The sequence below is a fragment of the Drosophila hydei genome, unplaced genomic scaffold (assembly GCF_003285905.1).
Source record: "Drosophila hydei strain 15085-1641.00,03,60 unplaced genomic scaffold, DhydRS2 tig00000001-arrow-pilon, whole genome shotgun sequence".
Lineage (NCBI taxonomy): Eukaryota > Metazoa > Arthropoda > Insecta > Diptera > Drosophilidae > Drosophila > Drosophila hydei.
The window spans coordinates 4,517,449-4,545,133 of NW_022045643.1; the positions used below are offsets into that span (position 1 = coordinate 4,517,449).

At 39.7% G+C, this 27,685-nt stretch overlaps 2 protein-coding genes across 18 annotated transcripts in view; one reads left to right on the forward strand and one right to left on the reverse strand.

The window, feature by feature from the left end:
• The window catches only part of LOC111601742 (protein alan shepard), a 150,520-nt gene that overhangs the window by 15,691 nt on the left and 107,144 nt on the right, over positions 1 to 27,685 (reverse strand). For 11 of the 17 annotated variants that reach the window (XM_023318479.2, XM_023318468.2, XM_023318472.2 and 8 more), the window contains one exon: positions 10,857 to 10,892. The exons of 4 other annotated variants lie outside the window; for them this stretch is intronic. In XM_023318479.2, the coding sequence (XP_023174247.1) occupies positions 10,857 to 10,892 (36 nt within the window). Of the gene's footprint in view, positions 1 to 10,856; positions 10,893 to 11,952; positions 12,355 to 12,591; positions 12,827 to 27,685 lie in introns of those variants that run through there. 2 more of the 17 variants (XM_030222758.1, XM_023318482.2) reach the window with 2 other exon arrangements.
• Positions 11,971 to 16,804, forward strand: LOC111601744. The gene is made up of 2 exons (XM_023318484.2): positions 11,971 to 12,274; positions 16,750 to 16,804. Exons 1-2 carry the CDS (start codon positions 11,991 to 11,993, stop codon positions 16,787 to 16,789), a joined length of 324 nt encoding a protein of 107 aa, XP_023174252.2. The 5' UTR covers positions 11,971 to 11,990; the 3' UTR covers positions 16,790 to 16,804.

Below are 27,685 nucleotides of genomic sequence, written 5' to 3' on the forward strand. Positions count from 1 at the left end.
CATGAGCAGAGCATTTAAGCTTCAATAGGCCACAGAAAACTTTTCTCTTGACCTTAATTATATATTTTTTTTGGCAAACACACAATGATTGATAAGCATGTTTTAGTATAGCTTGTAAATCGAATTCGTTATCGTTTAGGTTCAATGGAATATTGCATTCTTTACTGGGAAATGAGCTGTAAAAACGTTGATAAGAGTCTGAAGATTATCCCAGCAGCAGTGGACTGCGTTGCCATACTTACAGTACATTAGCTTTTAAGATCAGAGTCTATTTATCGTTGTTAGTTTTAAGGCTTACCTGCAAAGACACAAAAGGAATCAAAATATGTTAGAAAATATGTCATTATAAATTATGTGAATATATTAAAATATTTAATTAAACTAAATATGTGATTATTGTTGTGAATATTTCATAGGCATTCCACGCGCCGCTTTCACTTGCAACAATTAAAAACATTTTTATGTTTGATATTATTTTTTATTTTTAGTTTTAATTGTGCCAAATTCCAAACATTTAACCAGACACAACAATCAAACGTTTCAGCTATTTAGAGCGCAATTGTGCGTAAAAATGCTATAAAAACAAGTCGGTGTGCACTAGGTGGCACAACTCGACTGTGGAATACCCTGAATGATTTAACCTTTTTTTGCAAATACCTATCATATTTTAAAGTGTGTATGTAGCAAAGTACAGAATATACTCGTTGTTGGAACGAAGGAAGTTTTGTGAATTGTAAAATCAAAATTATAATGATATGATCTTTAATTTTGACCAAACATATTAAATTAAAATGTAGAAGTTGATAAATAATCAAAAGATTAGATAAGATATTGAGTGAACATGGGTGGATATTACCGGGAATATATATTACTATATCAATGCTCAAACCTCCAGCTTTTGTAGTCATGATTCGCTGAGTACATATGAACGAACAGGCATACAAACAGACGTAAAATTAAATATGTATATATTTATATATGTGTTTATATATATTTATATATAATTTTATTTCTTTATATATATTTATATACATGTTTTTATACCTTCCGTTGGCCTGTCACATATTGTTGCGTCTCAAAAATATACCCTTTTATCCGTTTTTAATTTGTTCAGCTTATAAAAGCAACGCAGCTATTTTAAGCGACCCATAAATATTATTAAATTATTTTAGCTGGTGTGTACATTCCTTTGAATGCAATTTAATATTGAATAATACTTTTTTTAATGCAGTTTTGGTTGAGATTTGACCCTTTTGTTGTTCACAGGTTAAACAAATTTGCATTTGCGGATTTACTGTATTATTTCTGCACAATTTAACATTTGCCGCTTTTGTACATATGAATTGATATATATTTTATAAATTTATTTTTTTTTACTACAAACGTTTCGTTTTGTGCTAAGTGTGCAGTTTTTTTATTCCCCCTGACACAAATACTCTTGCTTTCTTTATCATTTTTTGTTGTTGAAATAATAATAAATGCGCATAAATAAAGCAGAAACACTGAGTAATATTTATATACAATGTATAAATAACAATGGCAATGGCGATGGGAGAGCAGAGGCAATGGCGTAGGCAGAATTTTCAATTCAAAAAAGTTAGTAGCCAAAAGTGTGAGCTGCCTGCTAATCCCTAACACTTGTCCATAACCCTGCCACGCCCTGTCACGCCCACTACCCCTATTTGGGACCGGGCAGAAACAATTTACATAATTTATGAGCAAAGTGAAATACAAAAATTTTGTTGCCAAATCAGAAGCAAATTTCAGCGCACTCTTCAATCAACACAGAGGAAAAAGGTTTTTACCAGCCGATTGGGTCGAAGGGTTCTCTGTTTGCCTTGGATGGGGTTTGAGCAGCTAAATTGGTTTTGGGTTTACGGCAAATTAATATTGATTTATTTTATTATATATTAATATTTGTTATTCAATCAATAGTCGTCGAGTGTTGCTCCCAGCTTTAAGCGTGTTCGTGTAATTGAAACTGAGCTAACTCTTTCAAGCACATTTTCATCATAATAATCTTTACGGAATGTCACAATCATAAAAGCTTCATTGTTAGTCATAAATGCACATACATATGTATACATATATATATATATATATATATATATATATATATATATATATATATATATATATATAGAAAACCACATGGCATTCCACTTTCCCCGTACCGCAAGTTGAACAAACGCAAAAGAATCTGTCAGATAGAAAAGTAATGTCTGCATGTCTGGTTAGAGAGGAAGAAGAGGGAGCGAGGAGGCAGCAAAGGGTGTAGAGAGTAGAGGAAAGGAGGGTATGGCATATAACCCTTGGCTGGCATTTAAAAAGATGTAAAAGCGACAGCAGTTCAAAATTTAATGCCAAATGCAGATGCAGAGACATTTACAGATACAGATGCGAACGGAAGCAGCAACAGCAGCAAAGTACTTGAACTTGTCGTGATACGCAAATATGAGGGTTATACATATATATACCGATATATTTATATACACATGCAAGGGAGGGCAGACAGGGTACGGGGGCTGAAGCCACTTGGCGTCTGTCGCAACAATAAAATGCAATAATTTTTATTGAATTAAAGACGATAACTCAATTGAGTGGGCGATTGGCTTGACTTGACAGCCAGAGCAAGGCAGCGAGCGAGACAGAGAGAGAGAGACAGAGACAGAGAAAGAACTCGCGCGTATTAAGTCGAGGCAAAAGAAAAACATTTAGATAAAATGACCGATGAGTCAAGAGTGCACAAAGGAAATGAACAAAACGAGCAGCTATTGAACCCAATAGCAGGGAGACTAGACTATGTCTGCTACACAAATAGGAAATAGAGAGAAAACAACAACAGACAGCAGACAACAGAGACTAACTTGACTAAGCTGCAAGCCAAACAAATATGAATTGCGATACGAAAAGCAATTGAAACGATAAATATATATAACAGCTATCGCTTACTCATCGATAACTATCGCAGTTAGTTACTCAAATTCCCCATTTTGTGCGCTATCAGGCTTGATATCAGTTAAATAATTTATCTGTGATTTTTGTAGATAGCAAAAGGCAAGGCTGTTAGAGAGAGAGCTTGCCTGCAAACATTTATAGTTAATGAAACACTAAAAACATTTTAGCGCGATTAGTTGGGAGTTCAGAATGCCAAGGGGGGTCAAAAGTTGGCCAGAGAGAAAGAGAGAGAGAGAGAAAGTGAGAGCGGGAGAAAGAGAGAAGGCTAGCTATGCAAGTTGCTCGATTGTTTCTCGGCTCCGGCAAAATACATTTTCCAAAATTTATTAAGGGCATTGCCTTGTGTTGAGAGTGTGTGTGTTTAGGTGTGCAGGTGAATGCAAGCACAACAATTGGCAGGCAACTGCAGGTAAATAAGATTTTAATTGAAGCTTTTAGCAGGAAATGGAATATTAATAGAAAATGCCGAAGAGTTGCTGACGACCTGCCGACCTGACAGTCTGCCAATCTGCCTGGCTGCCAGCTCAGCTGGTTTGCCTCTAATTGCAAACTGGACAAAGTCCTGGCCCCGACTGCAGCAGGACCATGAATGTGCGAGCGGATTCGCTGGAATTGTTGAACGAGCCGCTTGCCGTTAAAGGTCAAAAGTCGAACGTTGAGTTCCACTTAGATTGCGCTCGCTGCTGGCATTTGCATTTTTCTCTGTTTGAACCCGGTTGATAAGTTGGATTAATTAGCTAAAAGGCGATTGAAGTGCATGGCGGGCGAGTGCGGGGCGTGTCTCCTTATTAGATACCTGGCTGGCTACCTGACTAGCAGTAACGGTATAAATCCCTGTCTCTGATGGCCGCCATAATTGAGACTGTCCAATTAACAAGTCGTTTCTGTAGTTCGCCCATAAAAGGTTAAGCGAATGATTGGCAGGCAATTAGCAAAATGTACCAGTATGTGTGAGTGTAGGCAAAAAGTTTGAGCAATCGATATACATATATATATGTATGGTGATGTATGTTGTAAAAGCGCAAAGCTAATCATGTTATAATTAGCCCAGGAACATGTGATAAACGTAAACATTCAGATAATTCCATTTCAATTTCCATTCCCATTTCAATCAAAATTAGAGAATTACCGTTGCTGCGGATCAAGGCTATCCTAATTATAATCATAATTACAGCAACAATCATATTTATTATGCATGCCTAATGACTAATGTGAATGAGTTATCAATGTATATCACGTAGCTGACATGGAAAGTTTTGTCTCTAATGTATCTTAATCAATTTCTAATCACTTAACTCAATACATTGTTTCAATATTGTGTCTAGAATAGAAATTAAATGCTTTTAGATAGTCCTACATAATTAGTTAATATTGCTCAAGGCCTATTGAACTCACCCTAAAAAGCAATATAAATTCAGTTCTAAATTATATTAATATATATATATATATATATAAATATTTTTTATATAAATACATTTATATAAACATATAATATATACGATTTGATACCTCTTCGCTTAATTTCGTTTCGCTCTGGTGATTTACATATATATATATATATATTTGTGTGTGTGTGATGGGTGCTCACGGACATAAATACTGATGTATTTATATGATGATAATATATGGCGCGTGATATTTAACATTGCAGCCACATTAGCAATGAACACTAATCACGGCGAGAAAATTTCTGCAGTATGCGAATAATTTATGTGACAACGTGCAAAACTTCGAGAAGCCGCACGAAAAGTCGTAGAGTCAGAGGGAGCATAGCATAACAACTGAAAAGCAGTTGCAAATAAATCAAATAAAGCTATAGAACGTGATCGGAAACCGCGGCAAGCTGCAAACTGAAATAGTGGGCGGAGCAGAGGCAGGGCGGGACAGTGTCTGCCATAGACCGTTAGCTGCTCGTCTCTGTAGATGGCTCGAATACCGCACAACCAGTTTTGACAATGAAACAATTTAATTAAGGTCGAATTAAAATATCTATATATAAATATAAATATATATTAATTATTTATATTAATTATTTATATAATATATAAATATATATATGAAGGTAGATATATAGGTAGATATGTGTGTACGCATATCTATGTCCGATCCGTTCACATCTTTTTTTGTGCTGTCATCTATGCCTCATTCTACTTTCAAGCTCCTCTTTGCTGTGCCATTCTTTATGTTTGTATAATGAATGGATGCGAATGAATGACTCGTGAACGCGTGCAGAGCGGAAGTAACACTTAACTCAAAAGCATGAGCACACGAGCTAAAGAATGGATATGGGGGCGGGGTGGAGGACTGTAGGGCACTCAGCACACACATGCACACACACACGCACAATGCTGCTTGGCAAAGTGACAAAGACAACACGTTTTTGTGCACAACAAAAGCAACGACAACAACAACAGCGATAAGAATACCAACACACACAAAGTTATAGTAGCCTCTTAAATACAATATGCCAACCCCTCACCCTCCTCCTCCGCACATCCAACACGCCCTCTGCTACTGCTATGAAAATGCGGGTATTTAAATTTAATTTGCAAGCTGACAAAAAAGAAAGCAAACGCTTTTCTTGACACATGCCATATGTGTGTGTGTGTGAGTGTGGGACAGGAAGTAGCACCACTGAACCACCCAATATGCCCTGCCTCTCCCCCTCCCCCTATATTTAGCTGCCTGCTCTGCGCTCTTAGCTAAGTTATTTGAAAGCAAGTCAAGTCAAGCACAAAACCAACCGAAATGCTGCTGGCTGCTGGCTGCTGCCTGCTCGCTCTCTAAGTGGTTTTCTTGGCCAGCCGCAACGCAGCGGGATATGAGGTGAGGGTAGGGGTAGGGGCTAGGGTAGGGTCTGGGCTGTCGAGAAAAGTTACACACATTGAGAGCCATTGTATTAAAACGTATGTATGAGTATTTAGAGTGTGTCAATGTCTAAAGTAGTAGTTGTTGCTGTTGCTGCTGGTTGTCGCTGTTGTTGTTGTTGTGCTGCTGAGTGCAACATTGGCATTAGTGGCACAACATTTGTCAGGTGGTTGCCCAAAGCTCTAAAAGCTTCGCACTTTAATTGAATTGTTACGAGTTAAGTGAACCAACCAGGGGTCACTCCAAAGGGGTCTGCCAGCCGAAAGGGAAAGACAGTGTTAGAGAGGGAGAGAGAGATAGAGTGAGAGGGGTGTAGCTCATGGTCAAAGGGTAAGCCATCAATTAGTGGCAATAGCCAAACCAAAGAGAAAAGTTGAAAGCGTGGCAAGAGCGAGGCTAAAGTTCAAGCAAAAATGTAAAACATGAACATGGCTAATGCCAAAGACCAAGTACAGCATGACTTGGCTAAATGCGACTGGCCTGGATTAACAAACAGTTAATGATTTTTCTTTTAGTTGATAAAGTTCTTAGAACTCAATATCTCTAGGCAGCAGTCAAAACTATGAATTTTGTAGGCTTCAATAGTATAAATATAGACTTAATTGTAATATATTGCGCATGGCTCATTTAAATTTTCATAGAAATTTTATATAAATAAAAAATTCTAGCAAACTTTGCCACATTTTCACATTTTTTCTATAGAAACAAGTTTTCATTTCCACAGAAACAAGGAATATATTGAAGTCAATTAAGAAATTGCAATTGTTTGCGTATATTCAGTCGAAAAACTTTATACTTTCCGCTTGACATTTGTTGCATCTGTGCAATTCAATCAATTCAAGTCGCCGAGAGCAGGCAACTTCGGTCCAACATGCAAAGCCATTAAAACAATTAGCCAAATGCAGTGCACAAAACCGAACAAGCTGCTGTTCAGCTATTCGGCTATTTGGCTGTTCAGCTGGGAGCACATAAAACGTATCCATAACGTGGCTGGGCAAGTGCCTAATATCCAAATGGACAACAACAATAGCAGCAACAGCAGCAGCAGCAGCAAGCGATAGCGCATAGGGCTAAAGGGAAAGCACACAAATTGTTTTTATCACTCATACGCTGCATGAGCCACGACAACAAATGCGTCCCCAGAGTGTACGAAAGAGAGAGAGATAGAAGCAAACAAAACGCCTACGTTAATTACGCTGCTGCAACAGCAAAAGTAACAACAACAACTGAAGTCACAAGTGTAATCTAAGCTATATATGCTTGTGTGTGAGACTGTATGTATATGTGTGTGTGAGTGTAATTGAAAATGACTCATTTGAAAATCCAGCAACTGCAAATGCAAAATGCAAACACACACACACACATACAGTCAAACAAGTGACCTTTTAATATTTTTTATAATCCATCTCCAATGTATCATAATTTTCTTGCATTTTAATTTGCAAGATCTGCCAGGGTAGGTGCGAATAGAGGAGAGGCCTGTCACAGCTAAGTGCACTAAAACAAATTGCCATAAGAACCACCTGTAAAATGTCAAATACACAAAAAATGCAGGCGACACAAATTTTTGGTCAGCACCGAGTGAATCATAATTAAGCAAAGCTAGAAATTGGTGGAATGCAACGACTAGACAATACCCTACATATTAGGAAGAGTTTATCTTATTATATATATTTACACTATATTATATATATATATAGTCTACATATATCACAAGTTTAATCAACTGTAATTAATAATAAACAATAATAATAAGAATAATCCATTCAATTTTTTTAAGAGCATTAATAATTTTTTATAAAAATAACCCTAAAATATTTTTATTTATTTAAAAATGCCTGCGATTTCTCTTGCTTTCTCGACGCTTTATTCTAGTGAAACGAGTTTAGAAATACAAATCTGCTGACATCATCAAATGGACGACTTTTTAAATGTTGCAGCAGAGAAAATAGAAGAAACCGAAGTTCTCGCTTTGGCGTTCACACTTTTAATCAATAGTATATTACTTCATAATACAGATTGTAATTCTACGTAGCTGAATCACCGCCAACTAGTGCCCCGCATATCGCTTTTACGGAAAGCGAAAATAAAACTCAATTCAATAACGCCTTAGTCACTTGATCGACCCGAGCACAGATCGTATAACCGAGATGCCGGTGCCTGGTAGTCGACGCCTTTATCCCGCCGCCACTCCCCGTTGCCCGACCCATGATTCGGTTTCAATTCAAAGTATTACGAATATAGATGACGAATGCACACAGCAAAATAATAAAAAAGAAGAAATTAATAGAAAAAAAGACGGGGAAAATACAACAGTTGACATAATTTCTCTTGTTCTTGTTGTTTTTTTTTTTTTTTTGCTCAAGCTGATAAGAAAACGCTCTAGAAACACAGTCAACACTTTGCTTTTGTTTATGGAACCATTTTATCGTACACTGTGTGTCTTCCAACTTGTTCTTGTTGTTGGTAAGCGAACGTGACGGGAGCTACAAATTTGCTGATAAGAATTAGTTATATATGTGTGTGTGTGTAAATATTGCTTGAATTCTGGGAATTCACCATTTTTATATTTAAAAAGCCTGCTGCTTCCACAGAATTCCAAGTGCAAAAGCCATCATGAAATCTTAACAAGTTTATATACAGATGTATTTGTATATATGTCTAGTATATAATATATATAGGTAACAATGTGACTTTTTATTTAGTTGTGGCTACATTGAGAGCAAAAGTTGGGCATTGAATTCCGTTAAGTTTTCACACGAAAACGTTATACAAACTACAGTTGCAAAATATAGTAGAAGCTTTTTATAGAAATTATGTTCTAAATATCTCTTATTATATATACACTTTAATTTGTTAAATGACAAATCTGTATATAATATATATTGTACTTATTATTTATGTATCTCAGTATAACAGCAGTTAAAGCTTTTTTTTATATATTATATATATATATCAGTTTTATTGTTTTGATATATTAAATATACAAATTAAAACTGTTTATTTGCTCTTCATAATAGTTTTAAAGTACTAGGTATTTTGTATAACAGTATTATATTCCCAATTATGCATTCTTTATAGCAATCTAACTTCTACAAATGCGATTAGCGAGGCTCTACCGTAACTATTTTTAGCTTCACTAAGAACTCTCGTTTGGGTTCCTTTGTAAACATTTTTCACAAATTTATTGACTTAAATTTGATATTTTAACTAATGTGCCTTTTCAATTAGCCTAAAAATATTAAGTTACCAACAAATGGGAAATGTGACCTATAATGGGGAATACATATGTACACTTATACATGCATATGTATACATGTGTATATACATGGGTATAGGCCTTAAGGACATATCTGGAAGGAAATCAGCTTTGACAACGTTTTCAATAAAACTAATGAAAATTGTTTTTTAAGGGCAGCTGCTTTAGGCTTATTTGTTTCCTTTATCATCTTCCTTTTATGCTGTGTTGTTTTTTTTTTTATTTCTCTCACATCACATTTTTTTCATATTTATTTTGTGAATATCTGAATCGTATGTGATTTGAGCATTTTCCTGTCTTATTTTTATTATGGCTGCGTTCTTTTTGCCTTGTTTTTCTGTTTGTATTTTATGTTGGATTTGCATTTTCAAGCACGTACGAAATAACAGCAACAAAAACACAAATTGTTGACGCCAAAAAGCAACCCCCCAAGGGGCAGTGCGAGAGAAAGAGACGGAAACATGGACAGAGGAGGGAAGGGGAAAGGTAGGCAGTCAACTTCGCTAACAAATTGCTGTGTTGTGCTCATATCCTGGCAGAAAGTCCAGGAAGTTGTCGACGCCGCACGATAAGTGCAGGCGGGCAGGTTGGGGCGGGCGGGGAACTGTCAAAAAATAATAATAAAAATAAAAGAAAAAGCGACTATGTAAATCAAAAATTGCTAACAAACCATAAAAGCGTCGGCCAGGTCATAAAACCTGAAAGTCAAAGCGGTAAAAAAGATGGGCAAAGACGAAGAAGAACAAGAAACAACACAGCAGTAGAAGAAACCTCCTATGCACGTCAACAGTTCTTTTTTTATATAAATACATACATACATAAGTATATATATTTTTTTTGGTTATTTTCTGTCTCGTTCTCTGCTTTCCTTCTCTTCCCTCTGCCTGGACACGTTTTGTGTTTTTACAACTTTTACTTTGTTACCGAAATAAAACAAAGGCGGTCGCCCTTAGGGGATGTTGTTGTTGTTATTTGCCCAGGCAGGTTAACGATGTCTGTTAGGTGAGACAAGTGCACAAGAGCGAGATGGCGCGATAAAGAAGCAGAGTGAGAATGGGCGGGCAATTGAGAGAGTACCAACTACAATGTGGAAGAGGGTGCAATGACTGCAACTTTTAGCGTTCGTCTGTCGGTGTATGTGTGTACGTGTAAAGGAGAAAGTCCCGTTGAAGCTGCTCCGTCGCCCCCTTTTAGACCCAGTTCTAAAGCTCCTGCATAGTAATTTTACCGAGGGTTGCGAGCAGACAAAGATACAATGTTTAAAAATAAAAAAGGAGACGTAAAGAAACAGGAAGGAGGGAGCAGGGAGCGGTAGGGTGGGCAAATACGTGACACCGAAAATTCGCGTCAAATACATTGCCCTCACAAAAGGGTTTAACCTTGGACTTCAGCTGACTAGAGAGAAAGAGAGATAGAGCGCAAGAGGGGCACAGCTAATCAGGCGCTGGTTGTCACGCGGCGCGCTAAGGCAGCGGGCGGGGGATCCGCTTGCTGCACTCTTTCGTGCATGGCACTAACAGAAAATATGGCTGACTAATCGACGCAAAAAACCAGCTCCTGATAAGTCGAAAAACACAACTCAAATAAAATTGGAGGCAAAGCCCAAATACATTTGCATAAAATGGGCAAAAAATAAAAAAGAATTGAAGATAAGTGTGAAGCATGAGTATTAAGAATATATATTTATTATATATATACCCAATTATATATTATATATATAGATAAAAAGAACTGCTTCTGCTGTTGTAGTTGGAATTGAAATTGTACTAACCTCCAAAGTGCTGAGCTGATTAACCCACTGGTAAGCCTAGAAACAAATGCAAAATCGTACGTACATATCAGACAAATAAGAGAGACAGAGATGGGTTGTAGTTGAAGAAGAAGAATAGCGCACCATTCGTCATTGTAAAATAAATATATAAAATTGGAGAAAATAATAAAAAAGAACACTTGTTTAATCTAGTTAAGCATACGTGACAATCGAATTGTTATATTACTTTAAATGCTCTTTAGGAAATATAAAGAATTTACCAAAATTGACCGGTTTACACTCACACACACATACAAACTCTCTCCGCACATGCCTCACTCTAAATCAGCTGATTTACCAACACTCAACTTCAGTTTTAAAGCTAAAATAAGCCGCTATAAAATTTGCAGTTAAATTGAGAGATTAAGCGTGTGTGTATGTGTGATTCTAAGTGTGCGTGTGTCTTTCTCACTCTCTCTCTCTCTCTCTCTCTGTATCTTGTCCTCTGCCTATCACTCGCAGTCTTATTCTTGACGTTTGGCATTTGAGCAACGGTTAAAACTACTAAAAATAATACAACTAAAAGCTGTTAAGCATTAATTACACAAAAGTTTAATAAAAAGCCGCTAGGAAAATTATGCACGCAGACACATACACAAACACATATAGACAAAAACTGACGGCTGTGGCTCATTTAATTTTTCACACAAGTAAGCAACAATACAACAACAATAACAAAATCAGGGCAATAAATTTTATTTAAGCGAAATTCGCCAAAAATGTTTTGCTTTGCTGTTGCTTTTGTCGATGTTGTTGCTGCGGCAGACATTGAACTTTATTATGCCGCTATTTTTTTTAACGAATTTCAGTGTGTGGGCGCAATTCGCAGCAAGAGCGTAGCGAACAAAATATACAGTAAAAAATTTAAATGAAAATAATATAAAAAAACACACACAGACAAAAGAGAGCGACACACGCACGCAGACGAATAACACAAAATGTAGTTGGGTTATTTGTTATTAATTATTCCCATTACTTGCGAGAGGCCGACAAAGAGTAAAATTGAGTTTGAGAGTCTACTTAAAATGATGCCCTTTGGGCAATTGCTTTTATTTACTTTGTTTTGTGTTTGACAGCTGCTGCGGCTGGAGAGCGATGACGACGACGAAGACGAGGAACAAGACGTGGATGGCGTTTGCTTTATGCCGCTGCTTCTTCACTTTTCTATTGCACACACACACACGCGCGCTAAATTCGCAAGAGCATACGCACACAGCTGCACAAAACTTTCTGCTGTTTACAAACTTTTGCGACGTTTTCAAGTGCGCTCCGAGACGTGGACGTAGACGTAGACGTCGACGCTGGCAGCGACGTAAGCAGAGAGTGAACGAGAGAGCCCGCGGATGCGATTGCGACTGCGATGTCGGAGCGGCGGCAACGTAAGCTTTAACTATTTTTCTTGACTTTGCTTTTTCTTTTACTTTTTTGTTTTTGATGTGTATAAAAATATGTATGTATTTTTTGCTTGCTTTTGCTCACTGCTGCTGTTGCTGCGGCTTTTTTCCTTCTTTTTTTGCGAAACGCTTTAATAACTTTCTATTGCTATTTTTATATTTTTTAATGGCGTTTCACAAGCTTACACTCACAGTCTCACATACATACATATATACAATGACAGACAGAGAGACGAACAACGACGACGAAGGCAATGTAGAGGAAACAATGAAAAACCGCAAATACGATAATATTTCACTACCTTATTGTTATAATTTGTAATTAATTATTTTTGCAATATTTTCAATAGTTGCTCCTCTCGTGCTGATGAATTTGTTGTTGAGGTTGTTGTTTTTGTTGTTGCTGTTGACGTTGAGGATGATGAGACGACGTCAGCTTTAAGTTAAGCACACGCAATATACACACACATTCACATGCACAGGGAGAAAGAGAGAGGAACGAATAGAGACGAGAAACTGTATGCACAAACACAGTTAGCTAGCTAAAGTTGTGTTGCTGTTGTTGTCGTCGACGCGTACACGTAGCAAAATTTTGCGAGCTTTGAACAAACAAAACGTACGAACGAACGAACAAACAGTGACAGTGTCCAGCCCAGCTGATTTCAATTTTGTTTGAATTTCTACGCTTTGAACCACGCGCACAACGAACTGGCCACGACAAAAATTAAAATGAAACTGAATGGCAAAGACAGTCGACGACAAACACAATCCAGAAACCGGTGGAGAGCGGTCCATGCGCAGTGCTCAACCAAAAAGAGAACACGACTGAGTGAAAGAGATAGTGCGCGTGCCTTTAAAGTGCGAGTGAGTGCGCCTCATATAAATGAATGGGCGGCAGTCTGGCAGAGCCGACAGAGAGAGCGGAGCGGCTGAATTGAAAAAAAGTAATAGAAAAGCGCCGGTATGCGGCGATGTCTCTGGCGCAAACGGAACTATTTGCAGCGCGCTCACTGTTTAAGGCGCTCTCTCTAACCCCCGCTTTAACAACAAACTCACTCTGCCACCGGAAAAAAGCAATTGTGGCGGGGGTGTTTTTATGCCCTTTTCGTAATGCCGAGAGCGCCAACAAGAGCAAGATAGAAAGTGCAGAAGAGAGAGAGAGAGAGAGAGAGAGAGAGAGAGAGTGCTAGGGAGCTGCGTTGACGTCAACGACGCCGTCGTCGTCGTCGTCTGACTCAACCGCAGCGCCACCACCCAAATTCGCACAGTGGAGCAGAACTCGAGCATATTGAGGCAATTATTACTTCATTCATCAATTTTTCAGCCGTTCGCTTTGGCACTTTTCGTTTGTTGTTCGCGTGTAAAACGATGTTAATTGCCGTCGGCGTCAGCTTTAGCGCTGCCGCTGGCGTCACTTCAGCAATGATTTTGACCGAACGCCTTGTGTTCGCCAAAAACTCAAAACAAGTGGTTTTTTGGCATTTGGCGAACGCGTGAGAAACACATTCGAACTCTCGGCAACACAGCAGCCATTGGCAGCGCCGTCGTCGTCGACGTCAACATCTCATGCTCGCTCATGTCCCCAGAAATATTTAGCATTCAGTTGTCTTCGCATCAGCTGGCAGCTTGATGTCGACGTCGACGACGCGTCGCTGTCGCCATTGTCGTTGGCGTCGCTTCGAGACTTGACCGTTTTCTATGATGATTTTTCAGGCCAATTTTCGTGTGAATCTAATGTTTTTTATTTTTTGTTTGCCATTCGACTTTTTTGTGTGTTTACAGCTCGTAAACATAAATCATATAAAATATAATGCGTTATTCTGTCTACTTTGTTGTTTTATTTATTTATTTTCTTTATTTTTTGGCTACAGACACGAAAAATAGTTGCAGTCAACGCGACGTCTCCGCCTTCGGCTGTGTTCAATCAACATGATCATTAAATGGAATTTATTGTAGTGCCAAACTGCGAATCGGCCATAAAGATAAGCCAAAAATGTTTGAAAGTCGAAATGTCAAAAGCAACTGCACCGCTTGTCAATTGGCTTGCCAGCTAACTAGCTGTTATACTGTCATATAACAGCCAGCGATTGAAGAGCAGTGATTTTAGTTACACCGATTGACTGACTGACTCATAGAACAGTTGCGATATCTATCGTATGTTCTGCGACTATCGTATCGTGTCAGCTCGTTTTCAATTTAGTTCAAGGTTTTTTTTAGCCACAATCGTGCTTGGTGTTTTTAGATAAATGTCAAGACCCTATACGAGACCCATTTCAATAGAAACCCAAACAAACACATCACGAACTGTGCAAATTTCAACGAATCAGTCGACAAACCTGTTTCTATGCGATTATTAGAAATTCCCATAACTCAAAAAGCGACAGATTGACTTTGGATTGTTTACCTGAGCTTTAAGTGATTGATGTTTGCTATAAATATACAATAATGTTGTACTGTTTAACAGTTGGCTTAAAGTGGCCAACGTGTGATTTCCCCCAAAAGCGAATTTCTTAGAACTCCAACTGTGATTCGCGTCTGAGACTTCGTTATCCGTTGATCGGAAATGTCATTAGATGAAAATTGGGAAAACGTGAAAATTGCACAGCAAATCAGCAAAATTTGATGAAGATAAAGTAATGCAAATACAAATGATATGGATAGACACAATATATATAAAGAAAAAGGGACAAAAGCAATTTTCAATGGAAAATAACAAGTTTATATGGCTTGCACTTTGTGAGCGCGCGTTAGCTACAGCGAAATACAAAAATTTATATATATCAGTTGATAAAAGACAACAACAGCAGCAGCAAAAAGAAAGAAAGTATAAGAAGAACGACAGCAACAACAACAACAACAGCAAATGACAAATTCCAAACGCAAAGCCACCAAAGCCAATCGCACAGTGTGCGGGACAAGCCGAGGGACAACAACCAGCAAGCGGCAAAGCAAAAGCAACGATAATAGCAAAACAAACGACCGACTGACAGCAGCGACGTGGCAGAGGACGCGGCTGCGGGCGCAAAATTTTCAATTGAAAACGAATGCGTATAAATGCGCCCATATGGTAAATATACAAGCCAAGGGATGAGACTAGCACGCGCGTTTGTGTGTGTGTGAGTGTGGGGTGCTGCACGCAGAAAATTGCTACGTCGCGCTGCCTACGTCACTTGCTGCTTATCGGCCGCCTGCTTGCAATTTTCATGCTGGTGCGACAACGCCGGCGTCGCAGTCAGCAGCAGTGTTCTCTTGTCGTGAGGGTGTAAATGCGTTAAAATAATCAGCCAGGCGCACGGTGCCGACGCGGCGCAGCAGCTGTGCTGCCACCACCATCCTCAGTCGCTGCGCTCTGGGCTTTGTTATATTTGCTTAGCTGCTGGTAGCAGCCGCAAGCAGAGACGTCAACGTCAACGTCAACGCAGCATCTTTGGCCGTGTTTGTACAACTGTTACGCAAAGCGACTGTTGGACTTGGACTGTTGCTTTGCACTCCACAACGCACAGTTAGCATTTTATGTTTGTCCAACTTGAGCTGCCTTCTCCCGCTCACTCACTCCCTCTCTCTCCCTCCCACACACACACCACCGCACACGGAGTCATACATCGTGTCATTCTTTTCCATTCTCTTAGTTTATCTTATGTGCATAACTTTGTTCATTTCGCCCCATTTCATTTCGTTTACAGGTTGTCAAGAAATTAAATGCTCGTTATTAGTTTTTCTCTGCTTTTGCTTCGTTTCCCCATCTTCATTATCGTCATCATCATCATTCCTATTCCTTATCAGTTATGTGTATGTGTGTACGTTCATTCTCTCTCTTTCTATCTCACTCTCTCTCTCTCTCTCTCTGTGTCATTCTCGCGCGATATAGCTGTGACTCTGCTCGTTTACACTCCTTTTGCTTCGTTTATAACGGTAACGTCGACGTCGACGTCGACATCGACTGCGCAGTCAGCATCGCCAAATGCTTTGACGACTCATCAATTTGTGCGGCTTCTTTGCCAAAGGCGACTTACGCTGACCATTTGCTGGCTTAACGCGCACAACAGAAATTGCCCCTGCCTCTGTTACCGTTAGCGTTAGCCGTTGCAAGACCCGCAGCCACCCACATAACGACACACACACACACACACACATGTATAAACAAACATTTATTGCATGTTGCTTGTCAATCGTCAATCGACAATTCTTGTCGTTGCTGTTGTTGTCGTCGATGTCGTGGCTCGACGGCAAAATTATCGCAAAAAGGGAAAATAAATATAAATGTGTATCCAAATAAATGAGTAAACATGTGTGTGTGTGCAGTGGTGTGTGTGTGAGCTGTATAAATAAGCGATTTTTATTAGACTCACAGATAAAACTGTTAATGACAAACACATTTGTGCAATGTTTTTATGTTTTGTTATGATTTTTTTTATATATACGATTATCTATCTCCTGTTTATAAAACTTCTTCTTTCCAGTTACTGTTTGTGGGTCAAAGCTATATGTGCACATGCATGAAAGGGGATGGAAGGGGATGAGGATCAATGGCTTTCCGGATTGCGAGCCATTAAATCATCAGCCAAAGCCATTCGATATTACATAACAGCTAATACTTGGCTGTATGTGCATAGAATCTATAGTGTTATTATATATTAATATATATTTAAATATATATATATTGGATATAGTTTTATTGGAAACATTCGCAATTTTTCTTCGGCGTAGTTTCTGCATGAGCTCATTGTATTAAAGAACTCATCGCTTCACGTTTCACACTCGTATCTATGGACATGGTAGGTACTGCATGACTATCATATACCCTGTAACCTTGACAGAAATAATGTATCACAGAGCAGTCTGTATGATTGGACTACTGGAATTTATGCTTCGTAAATCTCACATATATATTTATACTAAGTCTTATACGACTTGATTTCCCTATTTATTCTCGCTTTCTTTACAGGGTATCTAAGGCCACCAACTTCACGCACACCAGACTTTTGCCATGGAACGGAACTCTGGTAACTAATGCTTTCACCTGACGTCAGTGGACGAAGTCGCCAACGCAGCTGACGCTGACGCCGACGCTGACGTCGCGTCGCCCAACATTTGCATTCAATGCGAAGCAGCAGAAAAAAGCAATTGGCTAAAAATAAATACACGTATGTAAGGTCGTTATCATTCACGGGACTAGCGGAACCCCGCGCTCTCCACTCCTAAAACCAAAAACAACAGTAAACAGAAGAAGAAGAACACGAAGAACAAGCAATAGAGGAGCGACACAGGCCACAATATGGAAATCAGTGAAGTTGTTTATCGAAACGATGTTTCGGGCTGCGCGAGTATGGGGCATGCATAAATACCTCAGTATTTATCGCTCTATATACGCCAGATATCAGCGAAAATAACAACAACTGAGGGAAACAAGAGTCACATTTAGTGGGCGTACTTTTTTTTTTTTTTTTTTTTTGTAGGCTTATCGATTTTTGGATTGTAGTTTTTGTTTTGTAAATTATGATGTAGATCTGGTAGTATATACGTTACTATATCAGCAGTAGCGGCAGTATTTAGTGATAAGAGCGGAAACTTGATTACGCTGTTGCGGTACGTCAGTGGACATAAGTACGGGGTGTTACCCGTGCGATAAGGCGGAGGATATGCAATGTTATTTTTAGAAATATGTGGGAATTTGTGCAGAGGAGGAAATGGGAATTTGAGCTAATTTAGATAATATAATAACAAAATTTATTCAATTGGCAAATTTTATAAATAAATTCTTTGTTACTAACTTAATTAAAAGTTCATTAAAAAGTTTCCGCAACCCTAAATAGTATCATTTAAAACTGTAAACTTGCAAAGAAAATGCATTTTTCAAGCGACGCCTCAAGGCAAGTTGCGGCAAAATGTGGCAAAGATATTTTTGCAGCAGGAAGGCAAATGCCAAGAAATGCTGACAAAAGTGGGCGGCTAGGCGTGGCTGGCTGCTGGCTAGAAATAAGCGGAATTGCATTAAGTGCATCCGTTAGAGGGTTGGCAGATGTGTGCGTGTGCGTGTGTAGGGGTAACTGCCTGGCATCCTGTCGAGCTGTCACCTTGAGACACAGTTGCCTGGCATGTGCCAAAGGAATTCAAGGTTATGTCACAGATGGAATTAGCTCACTAACAGCGACATTTTGAGACAGTTAACTACAAAATTGAAGAGGGGGTGACACGGGGCAGGAGGGAGGCGAGCAAGACTCTAGGTAAAGCTACACGAAATCAAAGTCTCTCCCTCTCCAGTTGCTTATCAAACTTCAATTTAGCTGAGACAATTTAAGTGTTAATATCAATACGATTATGGATGGGTGTGCGTGTGTGTGTGTGTGCGTGTGTGTCCATTTTAATGATATCATAAGCTTGGACAACATGGTCATTAATGGACATCAAACATAATGAACATCGAATGGCACACACATACATGAATGAGCCATAAACTGAAGCCAGTCAGACATGTCCTGCCTGAGCTTAAATTAGGCCTACACCCACCCACACCCACCCACACCCACCCACACCCACACACCCGCCCACACATGCAGATTAAAAGACGCCTGCGCGTAAGCTTTTCATGTAATCATATATAATTTAAATAAGGTCAAAAGACGAGCGTCGGAAAATTGATAGCGCTGCGTTATGATGAAAGGTTGGCTCAAAGGAGCGCGCGGCGAGGGCAGGTCAAGCAGTTTAAGCGACAGCTGTGAGCATGCATAATATTGATATCTTAATGAGCACTGAAATTAATGGACTTTGCTGTGGGCGTAACGCTAGACAAAAGCCGAGCCAGACCGAACACTTTGATGACAGATTTTAGTGAAACTTATATAGAAATATTTATATCAATGACAGAGTTTGAACCTTGTCAATCTAATTTAAACCCAAATCAAACTCAAATTGAGTTCTATAAATAGAGTTTCTATAAATAGACGAGTTAGTTGTTGGCCTGGCCTTAATCTTTTAGACAGTTTCAAATTTGAAGGAAAAGGCTTTAGGCAAACGCCACAGCAGAGAGAGGAGCCAGAAAGGGAGACAGAGAGAGGGAGAGCGAGAGAGAGAGAGCCTAGGCCAAAGTGAACTGAAATCAAATCCATTAAATTCAGTTCAGTTCAGTTCAGCTGCGAAGCTCATTAAAATGTTTTTGGATTTGACCTGCTGCTGGTGTTGGCGCAGCTCATAAATCATTTGAGTTTTCCGCTGCATTTTCATAAATTTAATGAGCACTAAGTGTGAGCACAAGAGCAAGAAGCAGCAACAGAAAAGTTGGCGAAAAGCGTAACCAATACGTGGTCATCAGTCAGACGTAGTTCAATGTAAAGCGATACGAACACGCACACACATGCTCACAAGGGAACTGGGTCTGGGACTGGGACTGGGTCTGGGTCTGGGTCTGGGTCTGGGTCCGGGTGTGGGCATGGCTGACGCTCAACTTGGGGCAACATTTCACACATGGCGGACAGTTTTGGTTGACAGCAAATCTGAATTTGATCAGAGCGCGCAAACATTAAAAGCGCAATTTAAAAAGCCAGAGGCGACGCCGAGCACAAAAAGTGATTTATGAACGCCCACATGGAGCCACAGCACAGCGCCACCACAGCGTCACCACCACCCTGACCCAATCCGCCCCACTGCTTAATTTCGCCTGTCTAAAATTACACAGAAAAAAAAAAAACGAAACAAGAAAATTCTATTTACAGCAGGCTGTTGTCGACTAAGAAATACCCTAACTGAAATGTGCCAAAGTGAGATATAATGAAAGAGATATATGAAAGATTGTTATTTTTTTTTTTTTATAGATGGTCAGCTGAGATATAGAATAGATTTCGAGTCAGGTAACAGCTTGACAACTGTTTTATTGAATATTAATTTCAAAAATTTATAAAATTTATAACATGTCTAAAATATATAGAAAAACTATACAAAATAGCTTCAAATGGAAGTCAATTTAGTTGCTTTTATTTCTTTAGAGTCTATCTCATATAGAAGAAGTGAAAAGCTTGCAAATAATTATGTAATATACTAAAATCTACTGAAGTTTCAACTACTCAGTCACAGCTGCATAAATCTGAAGTTGGCCAAGAGATTCGCTAACTGCATCAAGCAGCTAAAATATATACAAACACACACACACAGCTATATATATCTTACATAACTTCGATCAAGCCCATGCACTGCATTACAGGGTATTCACGAACTGAAACGCAGGAAATGAGTAAAGCTGATAACACGGCGTATGCGCAATATACGCGCTTAGTCATGCTGAAGGTGCGAGCGGAGAGCGCGCACTTTGCTAAAATATTGACATTAGTTGCTGCTGCTGTCGCTGCTGCTGCTGCTGTTCGGCAACTTTTCTAATTTCTAAGCGCGCTTTAAAAAATCAAAAAGGTGAAAAACGTCAACAACAAAAATTGGCACGAAAAAAGAAATTGTATAAAGTAGAAAATGTGGAGCAAACGCGTAAATTGGCAAAGCACGCGACAGACTAAAGGGGCTAGAGGGCTGGGGGAAGGCGGGGTCGTAGGGGGGCTTATTGAAATGGCAGCCCTTTGTTTGGCTTTTGACTAACCGGGACGCCACTTAACGCGTCCTGCCGCCATTTCGGGTTAAGCCCCAACAACAGGATATTTTTTGTCCTTTTTTTCTTCTACTTTTTTTGCTCTCGCTTGTTCGCTCGACTTGTTAAAAGTGTCAATTTTCGCTTTACGACGCGTGGGCGCTCCAAATAGGGCGGCAGGGCGGGCGGCAGACAAGTGGCTGCTCTGTTTGTTTATGCTCACATGAGGCGGACAGCCAGCAGCAGCAGCAGCAGCAGCAGCGGGCATAACAAGGCGCTGAAAGGCGCTAGGTACAAGGAATACAGCGGCTCCCGCTGAGAGCTGAAACTTGAAGGGGGGTCAATGCAGACGGGCGGCGGCGTTCGAGGGGTTTCGGTTTCATGTCCATGTCGCGAGAGCTGTGACAACGTCGGGGGCTTATTGTGTTACACACACACACACACACACACACCCACACGTAGACACACACTGGCATACAGGAGCTGCTGCTGTCACTGTTGGAGCTGGCTGTCAGCTACTTTTTAGTCCTCTGACAAAATTGCCAATTAAAACGTGCCACAAGCTTGGGGCATGCAGCCCGCCTGTTACTTTTTGTCATTCTCTCTCTCTCCTCTTTTTTTTTTTTAGTTAACTTTGAGCCGATTAAGAGGCAGGCAAACAAAGCTGTGCGACAGGGTTGCCGCCTTTATTGCAGCTCCTTTAGCTAATAGTTATGCAAAGGTAGCCAAAGCCTTTAATAATTAAGCGCAAAATTGCAGCGTTTCGTGTTGCCTTTGCGCTCTCTTTGTTTGTTGTTTATTTAATTTCTCTTTCTCTTCTTCTTGCTCTCTCGACTGCTGATTAAAGGATCAGAGCTGTAGTCGCTGGGGTCGAGGAGAGGGCAGAGTCTTGTTTGTTACTTACCCACACGCTTTCTGGCATTGGGTTTGCACTCAAATTGATTGTGAAACTTACCTGTAATTAAAACAGAGATGAAAAAGTGTCTTGTTAGTTTTGAAGAGCTTAAAACTTAAGTGTGACGCTTGAGAAGCGCATAGAGAGGTCTTAATGTAATTGACTTCATTTTTCTTTCAATATTTTAGATAAAATCCCAGAATTTTAAGTTTGCACTGATTTTCAGAAGCTTATAGATTGAGAAGCGTATAGAGAGGCAGTTAAATAATTTAGTTAAGTAAAATTTGTGATATTTTAAGAAATTGTCTAAGCATACATGAGGGTACAACTTCCCTAGAACTTTTGAGATGCGCATAGAAAGGCGCTAGTTCCGTTTAATTCGTAGTATTTTAAAGAAATTGATTGCATATTAAGCTAGGTTAGTTCTACAAGCGCTTAAAACTTAAGCAGAATACTTGAGATGCGCAGAGAAAGGCGCTTAAGCAACTCAGTATCTTTATTTTTTCAATAATTTATGCTAATGCCAAAAATGTGTATCAGCTCTATAATACTAGAGACTTAAGCATTTTGTAACACTTGAGAAGCGCAAAGAGAGGCAGGCAAGCTATCGACTTCCCCACTTTTTCAATATTTTACAGCAATTCCACATAAAAATTCAATTTGCATCGCTCTACAAAAGTTTGAGAAGCGCATAGAAAGGCAAGCCTTAACTTAATCTGCTAAAATTGAATTGAAAATCCGCTACCCAAGCTTTATCTCTGTAGCTACACTCCAGGCCAGCTTCCCATGATTCCATTTGATTTGCACTTGAATTGACCTTTCAGTCGCATTTCTACCTTCGCCTGAGCACTTAGGCAAATGTTTTTCTGCTAGTTCTTGTTTTCATTTCGTTTATCGTTTAGCAATATAAAGAACGAAGAGTGAATTGTGGATAAATTATCATTCATCTATCAAAATCAAATATTTTTAGCCATAATTGACAAGCTGCCAACGAGGGCTTCACCTAAAGCGCTGTCCGCAGGCCACAAAAATGTTTCTGCTTCTGCTTGTTCTTCTCTTTGGGGCTCTGCTCATTTGTTTTGGTCAACATTAAAAGAAATAACAATTTGTCAAACAAATAAGCAAAAGGCATCAAATGGAAACAAAACAAAAGTGAAATGGAAAGAGAACAGAGAGAGAGAGAGAGAGAGAGAGAAAAAGTCAAATCTCGGCTCGATTTGAAGAGGACAGTTTTAGACATATGACAAAAGCGTAGAGCAGAGGGGGTGCGGGTATATATGCTCTATTTGTGGGTAGAGAGAAATGCAAATATTGATTGATGTGCGCTTTGGGGCAGAGGCTGGCACTAAGATTGATGATTGATAGTGTCGCATAAATATTAACAATTCATGACGCACAATCCGGTCAAACAAATCGGCGGGCCAAGAAGATGGCAAGAAGTTGACTTCGTTTCAGAGCAGAACGTGCTGAAAGAAATCTCACGCAAAAGTCATAGAATATTAATGAGAAACTTTTGTGAACACCAGGCTTCTATGTGTGTGTGTGTGTGTCCCGCAAAAGGTGTTGATTGCAACAACAATCAATGCGAATCGCCTAGGCCAGCGCTTGGACACGCAATGCCACAAGACAATGCCAACAACATCGAGCCTGAGCCTCGAACAGAGTTGTCTAAGCTGGAAACGCCTTGCTGCATACATTGAAGCGCTTTATGTGCAGTGACAGGGGGCGGGGCGAGGCATGACAGTGACAATGCTGTTGCATGCACCAAAAAAGAAATGGAATAGTTCGAAAAATGAAACTGAGCGACAATTGCTGGGGTCAGGTCCATGCCAGGGCTCAGGGTGCAAAGTTTTTTCTTCAGTTTTTTGGCTTGAATTTTACACAGTTTTTTTCTCAGTGTTTTTGTTGCTGTTGCGATTTCTGCATTTCAGTCACGTTTGACATTCATATTTGTTTTGAAATTACGAGCAGCAGCAGAGGCAGCAGAGGCAGCAGAGGCAAGCGGAAGTGCGAACAAAAAGAGCGCGTGGGCGCTGCAATGGGAATGCGTGCAGGCTAGGGGCTGGGGAGGCAGGAGGCGGGGCAGTCACTGTGTTGCGTGCAACATGGGTATTATAGCGTATTCCTTTACTTGTTGTCGCTGCAGCGAGTTTCTCGTTTAACTTTGTTGACACTTCGTTTGATGAACTATCCTCCTAGCTGCCAACTCCATAGAGTTCACTCTCTCTCTCGCTCTCCCTCTCTCTGTCATTCTCTGTGTGCCCTGCTGCGGGGAATTGTCATAATTGAATATGTCTGCGTCTTCGTTACGGTCTCCCGAGCGAGAGTTTTATGCAGCCCGTTTTGAATTTCTATCGCCTGGGCAAAAGTGCAAAAGCGCCAATTCGATTGGGACTCAGCTAGCGTTTCGTTTTGGGCATTAAGGAAAATTGAAAATGAACCGACAGATGATTGAGACAGAGACAGGCAGAGAGTGGGCGGGGGACATGTTGCCTGGGGAATAGCTGACAGTTGATTGTGAGCCATAACGTGACCCTGCACAGCTCAATAACATTTCATAAAGTGTGAACTACGCAAATGAAAGACGTTCGTTCACCCGTTCACTCGTTCAGCCAGTTACCGAACAAAATAACTATGACAAAATGCTGCAATATGACCCCGGCAGATATGAGAGAATTTCATTAAAACTTGGCATTTCACACCGACTGCCACAGACCAGCAGCTCACAACCTATGAAACTCGAAACTTAAGCGGTTTTTATGCTTTTTGCTATTGGTTTGGGTTTTGTTTAGAGCTTCATTTTTGTTAAATTTATATTTTATGAATCAATTTGTGATGAAGAGAAGAGTTTTAAGTTTGATTCAGCTCAACTCAGTAGAAAATATTTGAATGTTTCAGTATTTAATTTAAAATCTGCAGCATTTTGAAGCGAATTTTTTTCTGAGTTTATTTAACATTATTTTTTATTATTATTATTTTCTAAATTTAGTTTTTTATTTATTTAATTTAATTTATTTTTAAAATTTAAAATTTAAATTTACACTTGAAAATATTCTAAATTTATTAAATTTATTTAAGGCTTCATCTAAGCTGCAGCTGCCAACACCTTTGCCAAAAGTCGGTGAAACCCTTGCCACTGCCCCTGCCACTTCGGCTTGCGCTCGCTCTGGCAGCTGAAACGCGCAAAACATTTAATTTCAATTTGGCTCGCAACGCAGCAGCCATAAAAACAAAAACGAGACAAAAGGGAGAAACAACAAAAAATGAAATAAAATAAAATAAAAGAACAGGCAACAATGGGCGGGGCAATCGAGTAGCATAAAGCCCAACTACGTATGAGCACTAGAAACTTGCACTTTATGCATTAATTCAAAAATCGTGTTCCACGGCCAACCACAGCTAGCGAGAGGAGCCCATCCCACTCCCTCCCACTCCCACTCCCCACACATATGCGCAAAAGTTGGCAACACTGGCGCTGGCATGTGTGAGTGTTGCCAGCCAGCCAAGCGAGCCAGCGAATGCCGACAAAACTTGCTTAAAACAAAACCCAAAACCCAAAGCCGGAGCAACCTTTGCTCAGAAAGGGAGAAGTTCAAGCCCAGCGGCTGTTGCTGCACCTGCACGAAAAAAAAACAACAAAAAATAAAAATGATTGCAGCAACAACAACAACAGCAGCAGCAGGGCAGCAGCACTGCGTGAACTTACAGAGCTGCCCTCGGGGCGTGCCAAAAAAGTTGGCACAGCAACTTTAAGGAGCCGCAGCAAAAACTTTCCACACGCAGTTTCTATATTATGTGCGAAAATATTTGAGTCGAATTAAAAGGAAGAGATAGAAAGCAGGATATTCAGCGAGATAGGTAGAGAGGGGCAGAGGGGAAGGCAGCTAGTTCGTGCACGTATGCAACGCACGCGACGCAATTATCCTGCAGGAATTTCTTAATTTTTTTGGTGCGGCCGACGCCTCGGGTATCCCTAAAAAAAGAAAGGCACAAGGCAACTGGAGTTTTGGCAGCGAGTCCTGTGGCAGGACGACGTGTCAGCAGCTTTTGTTGTAAATACCATTAAGTCGACGGCGAACGTGCCAAATGGCTGTTTAATTATGGCTCAAACACAGCTCCCAGTCCAAGTCGAAGTTGAAGTCGAGCAACTAGCCAAAGTCTGAAGTTGTCTGCGCTTGATAACTACATTTGATATTAAAATTATAAAAAAAAAAATAGATCGCAAATAAAATATTTAAAAGAGAGAGAGGGAGAGAGAAAATATAAATTAAAGTGCATCAAAAATTTGCGCTTGGCTGCGTTTTAATGAGTCGCTGTGGCAGGGAGCGAGGGGCGCCTAGGCGCCGGACAGCGACTACAGTGAAACGTGTGAGTTATTAGACCGAAAGTTAATGAAGCAATCGCTGGCGAGCAACAGCAGCGGAGTTGGGGCCGGCGTCTAGGTAGACAGCGTCTAAGAGCATTCGGCATTAGCGCAAAAAGTTGGCAAACATATTTAAGCTTTTGGCTTTGGCTCTGCCATCGGGAAGTTTGTTTGCAAAGTTGATTGGCCCTCCGAGAGCGTTTTTCAAGTGGATGAAAATGATGAAAATTAACAGAAAATACACAAGTTATATAATTATTTTTTACGCAAGAAATATAAAGAAGAACAGAAGAAAAGTTTACCAATCCACAAGAAAAACAGGTGAAAAGATAATAAGAAAAAACTTTCGATTTAATATAAACTGCTTAAAGTTGTAAATAGACGAGTATTTATAAAGGACGAGAGTTGTTTATATATGTAATGGCAAGTCGGGGCCAAAGATTAAACTCATATTTATTTTTGCCTCTCTTTGCGATTCTCATAGATATTGGTCATAGAGTTGCTAGCCAATCAAGTTTTGTTGACTATGAATATTTAATATTTTAGGGCATGCCAGAGACAAGTTAAATGCGTATGGCCTTTCTTTGCGATTCTCATATATATATATATTTTTTAAAAATGTTACTCTTATGCATATAGATTATGTATATAGAGAGTTGACTATATGTTATTAGTGAACAGCTTTTATGTCATATAACAACAGCTATGCCTTAGTGATTAAGCCAACCCTATACGAGTCTTGCCTTTCTTTGCGATTCTCATTAATTGCCTATATGCCATATTTGCTAACTTATATTTGCTTATCTTTACTCCTTCCTGCCTATTTCTCCCTTTGCTCTCCTCTTTCACATTTAAAGCTCTCAATCACATATATCTGCTCTCTACAACTCGCTTGCTCTCTCTCTCACTCACAATTGGAGCAAACTTAAAAGTATAGTTCATGAGAAGCGCCTAGAAAGGCGACATTTGCAAATCTTTACTGCACAACTTTCAGTCATATCTTTGGGGCACTCTCAGCTATGGCGCCATTTCCCATGCTGGCAAATGTTGCTCAACTTTGAATATTATTTCTAATTTTCACACTTGCCCTCCCACTATGGTGCACATAATACTCGAAGCTGTTTAGGGTCTCTGACCGGGTGCATTTGCAAAAAACTTGTGCTTCAGTTGGAAAACTGGCAACTGGCAACTGGCAACTTTTAACTATTACCAACAATTATTTTGTCTAGTTAACTGTTCGCAAGGAGTTGAAGTGCGACATGGTTGGCACCTCATCAAGCAACACCTCAGCACACACCTGTACAACTGCATGGAATATGCAATTTGCGTAAACATTTATTACGCACTCCAAAGTTGCATGCCACTTTCTGTAGCAAGTTCGTTTTTTTTTTTTTTTGTGAGCGCGGCAGACAGCAGACAGCCAGACAAATACTCTGCATAATTTTATGATGACAATTAATTTCAGTTTTGCGCTTGCAACAAACAAGCTGCACTTGCAACCCACCCGCCGCTGGCGAATTGTGGCAAATGTCTTAATCATTGCGGAAATGCTCGCAAATTACTTGAAGAGCG

What these genes read in the sequence shown, in the direction of transcription:
- LOC111601744 (XM_023318484.2), top strand. Translation starts at nt 11,991, where the DNA reads ATGACGACGACGAAGACGAGGAACAAGACGTGGATGGCGTTTGCTTTA. An exon ending in GATGTCGGAGCGGCGGCAAC is followed by an intron (nt 12,275 to 16,749) that starts GTAAGCTTTAAC and finishes TCTTCTTTCCAG; the next exon opens with TTACTGTTTGTGGGTCAAAG.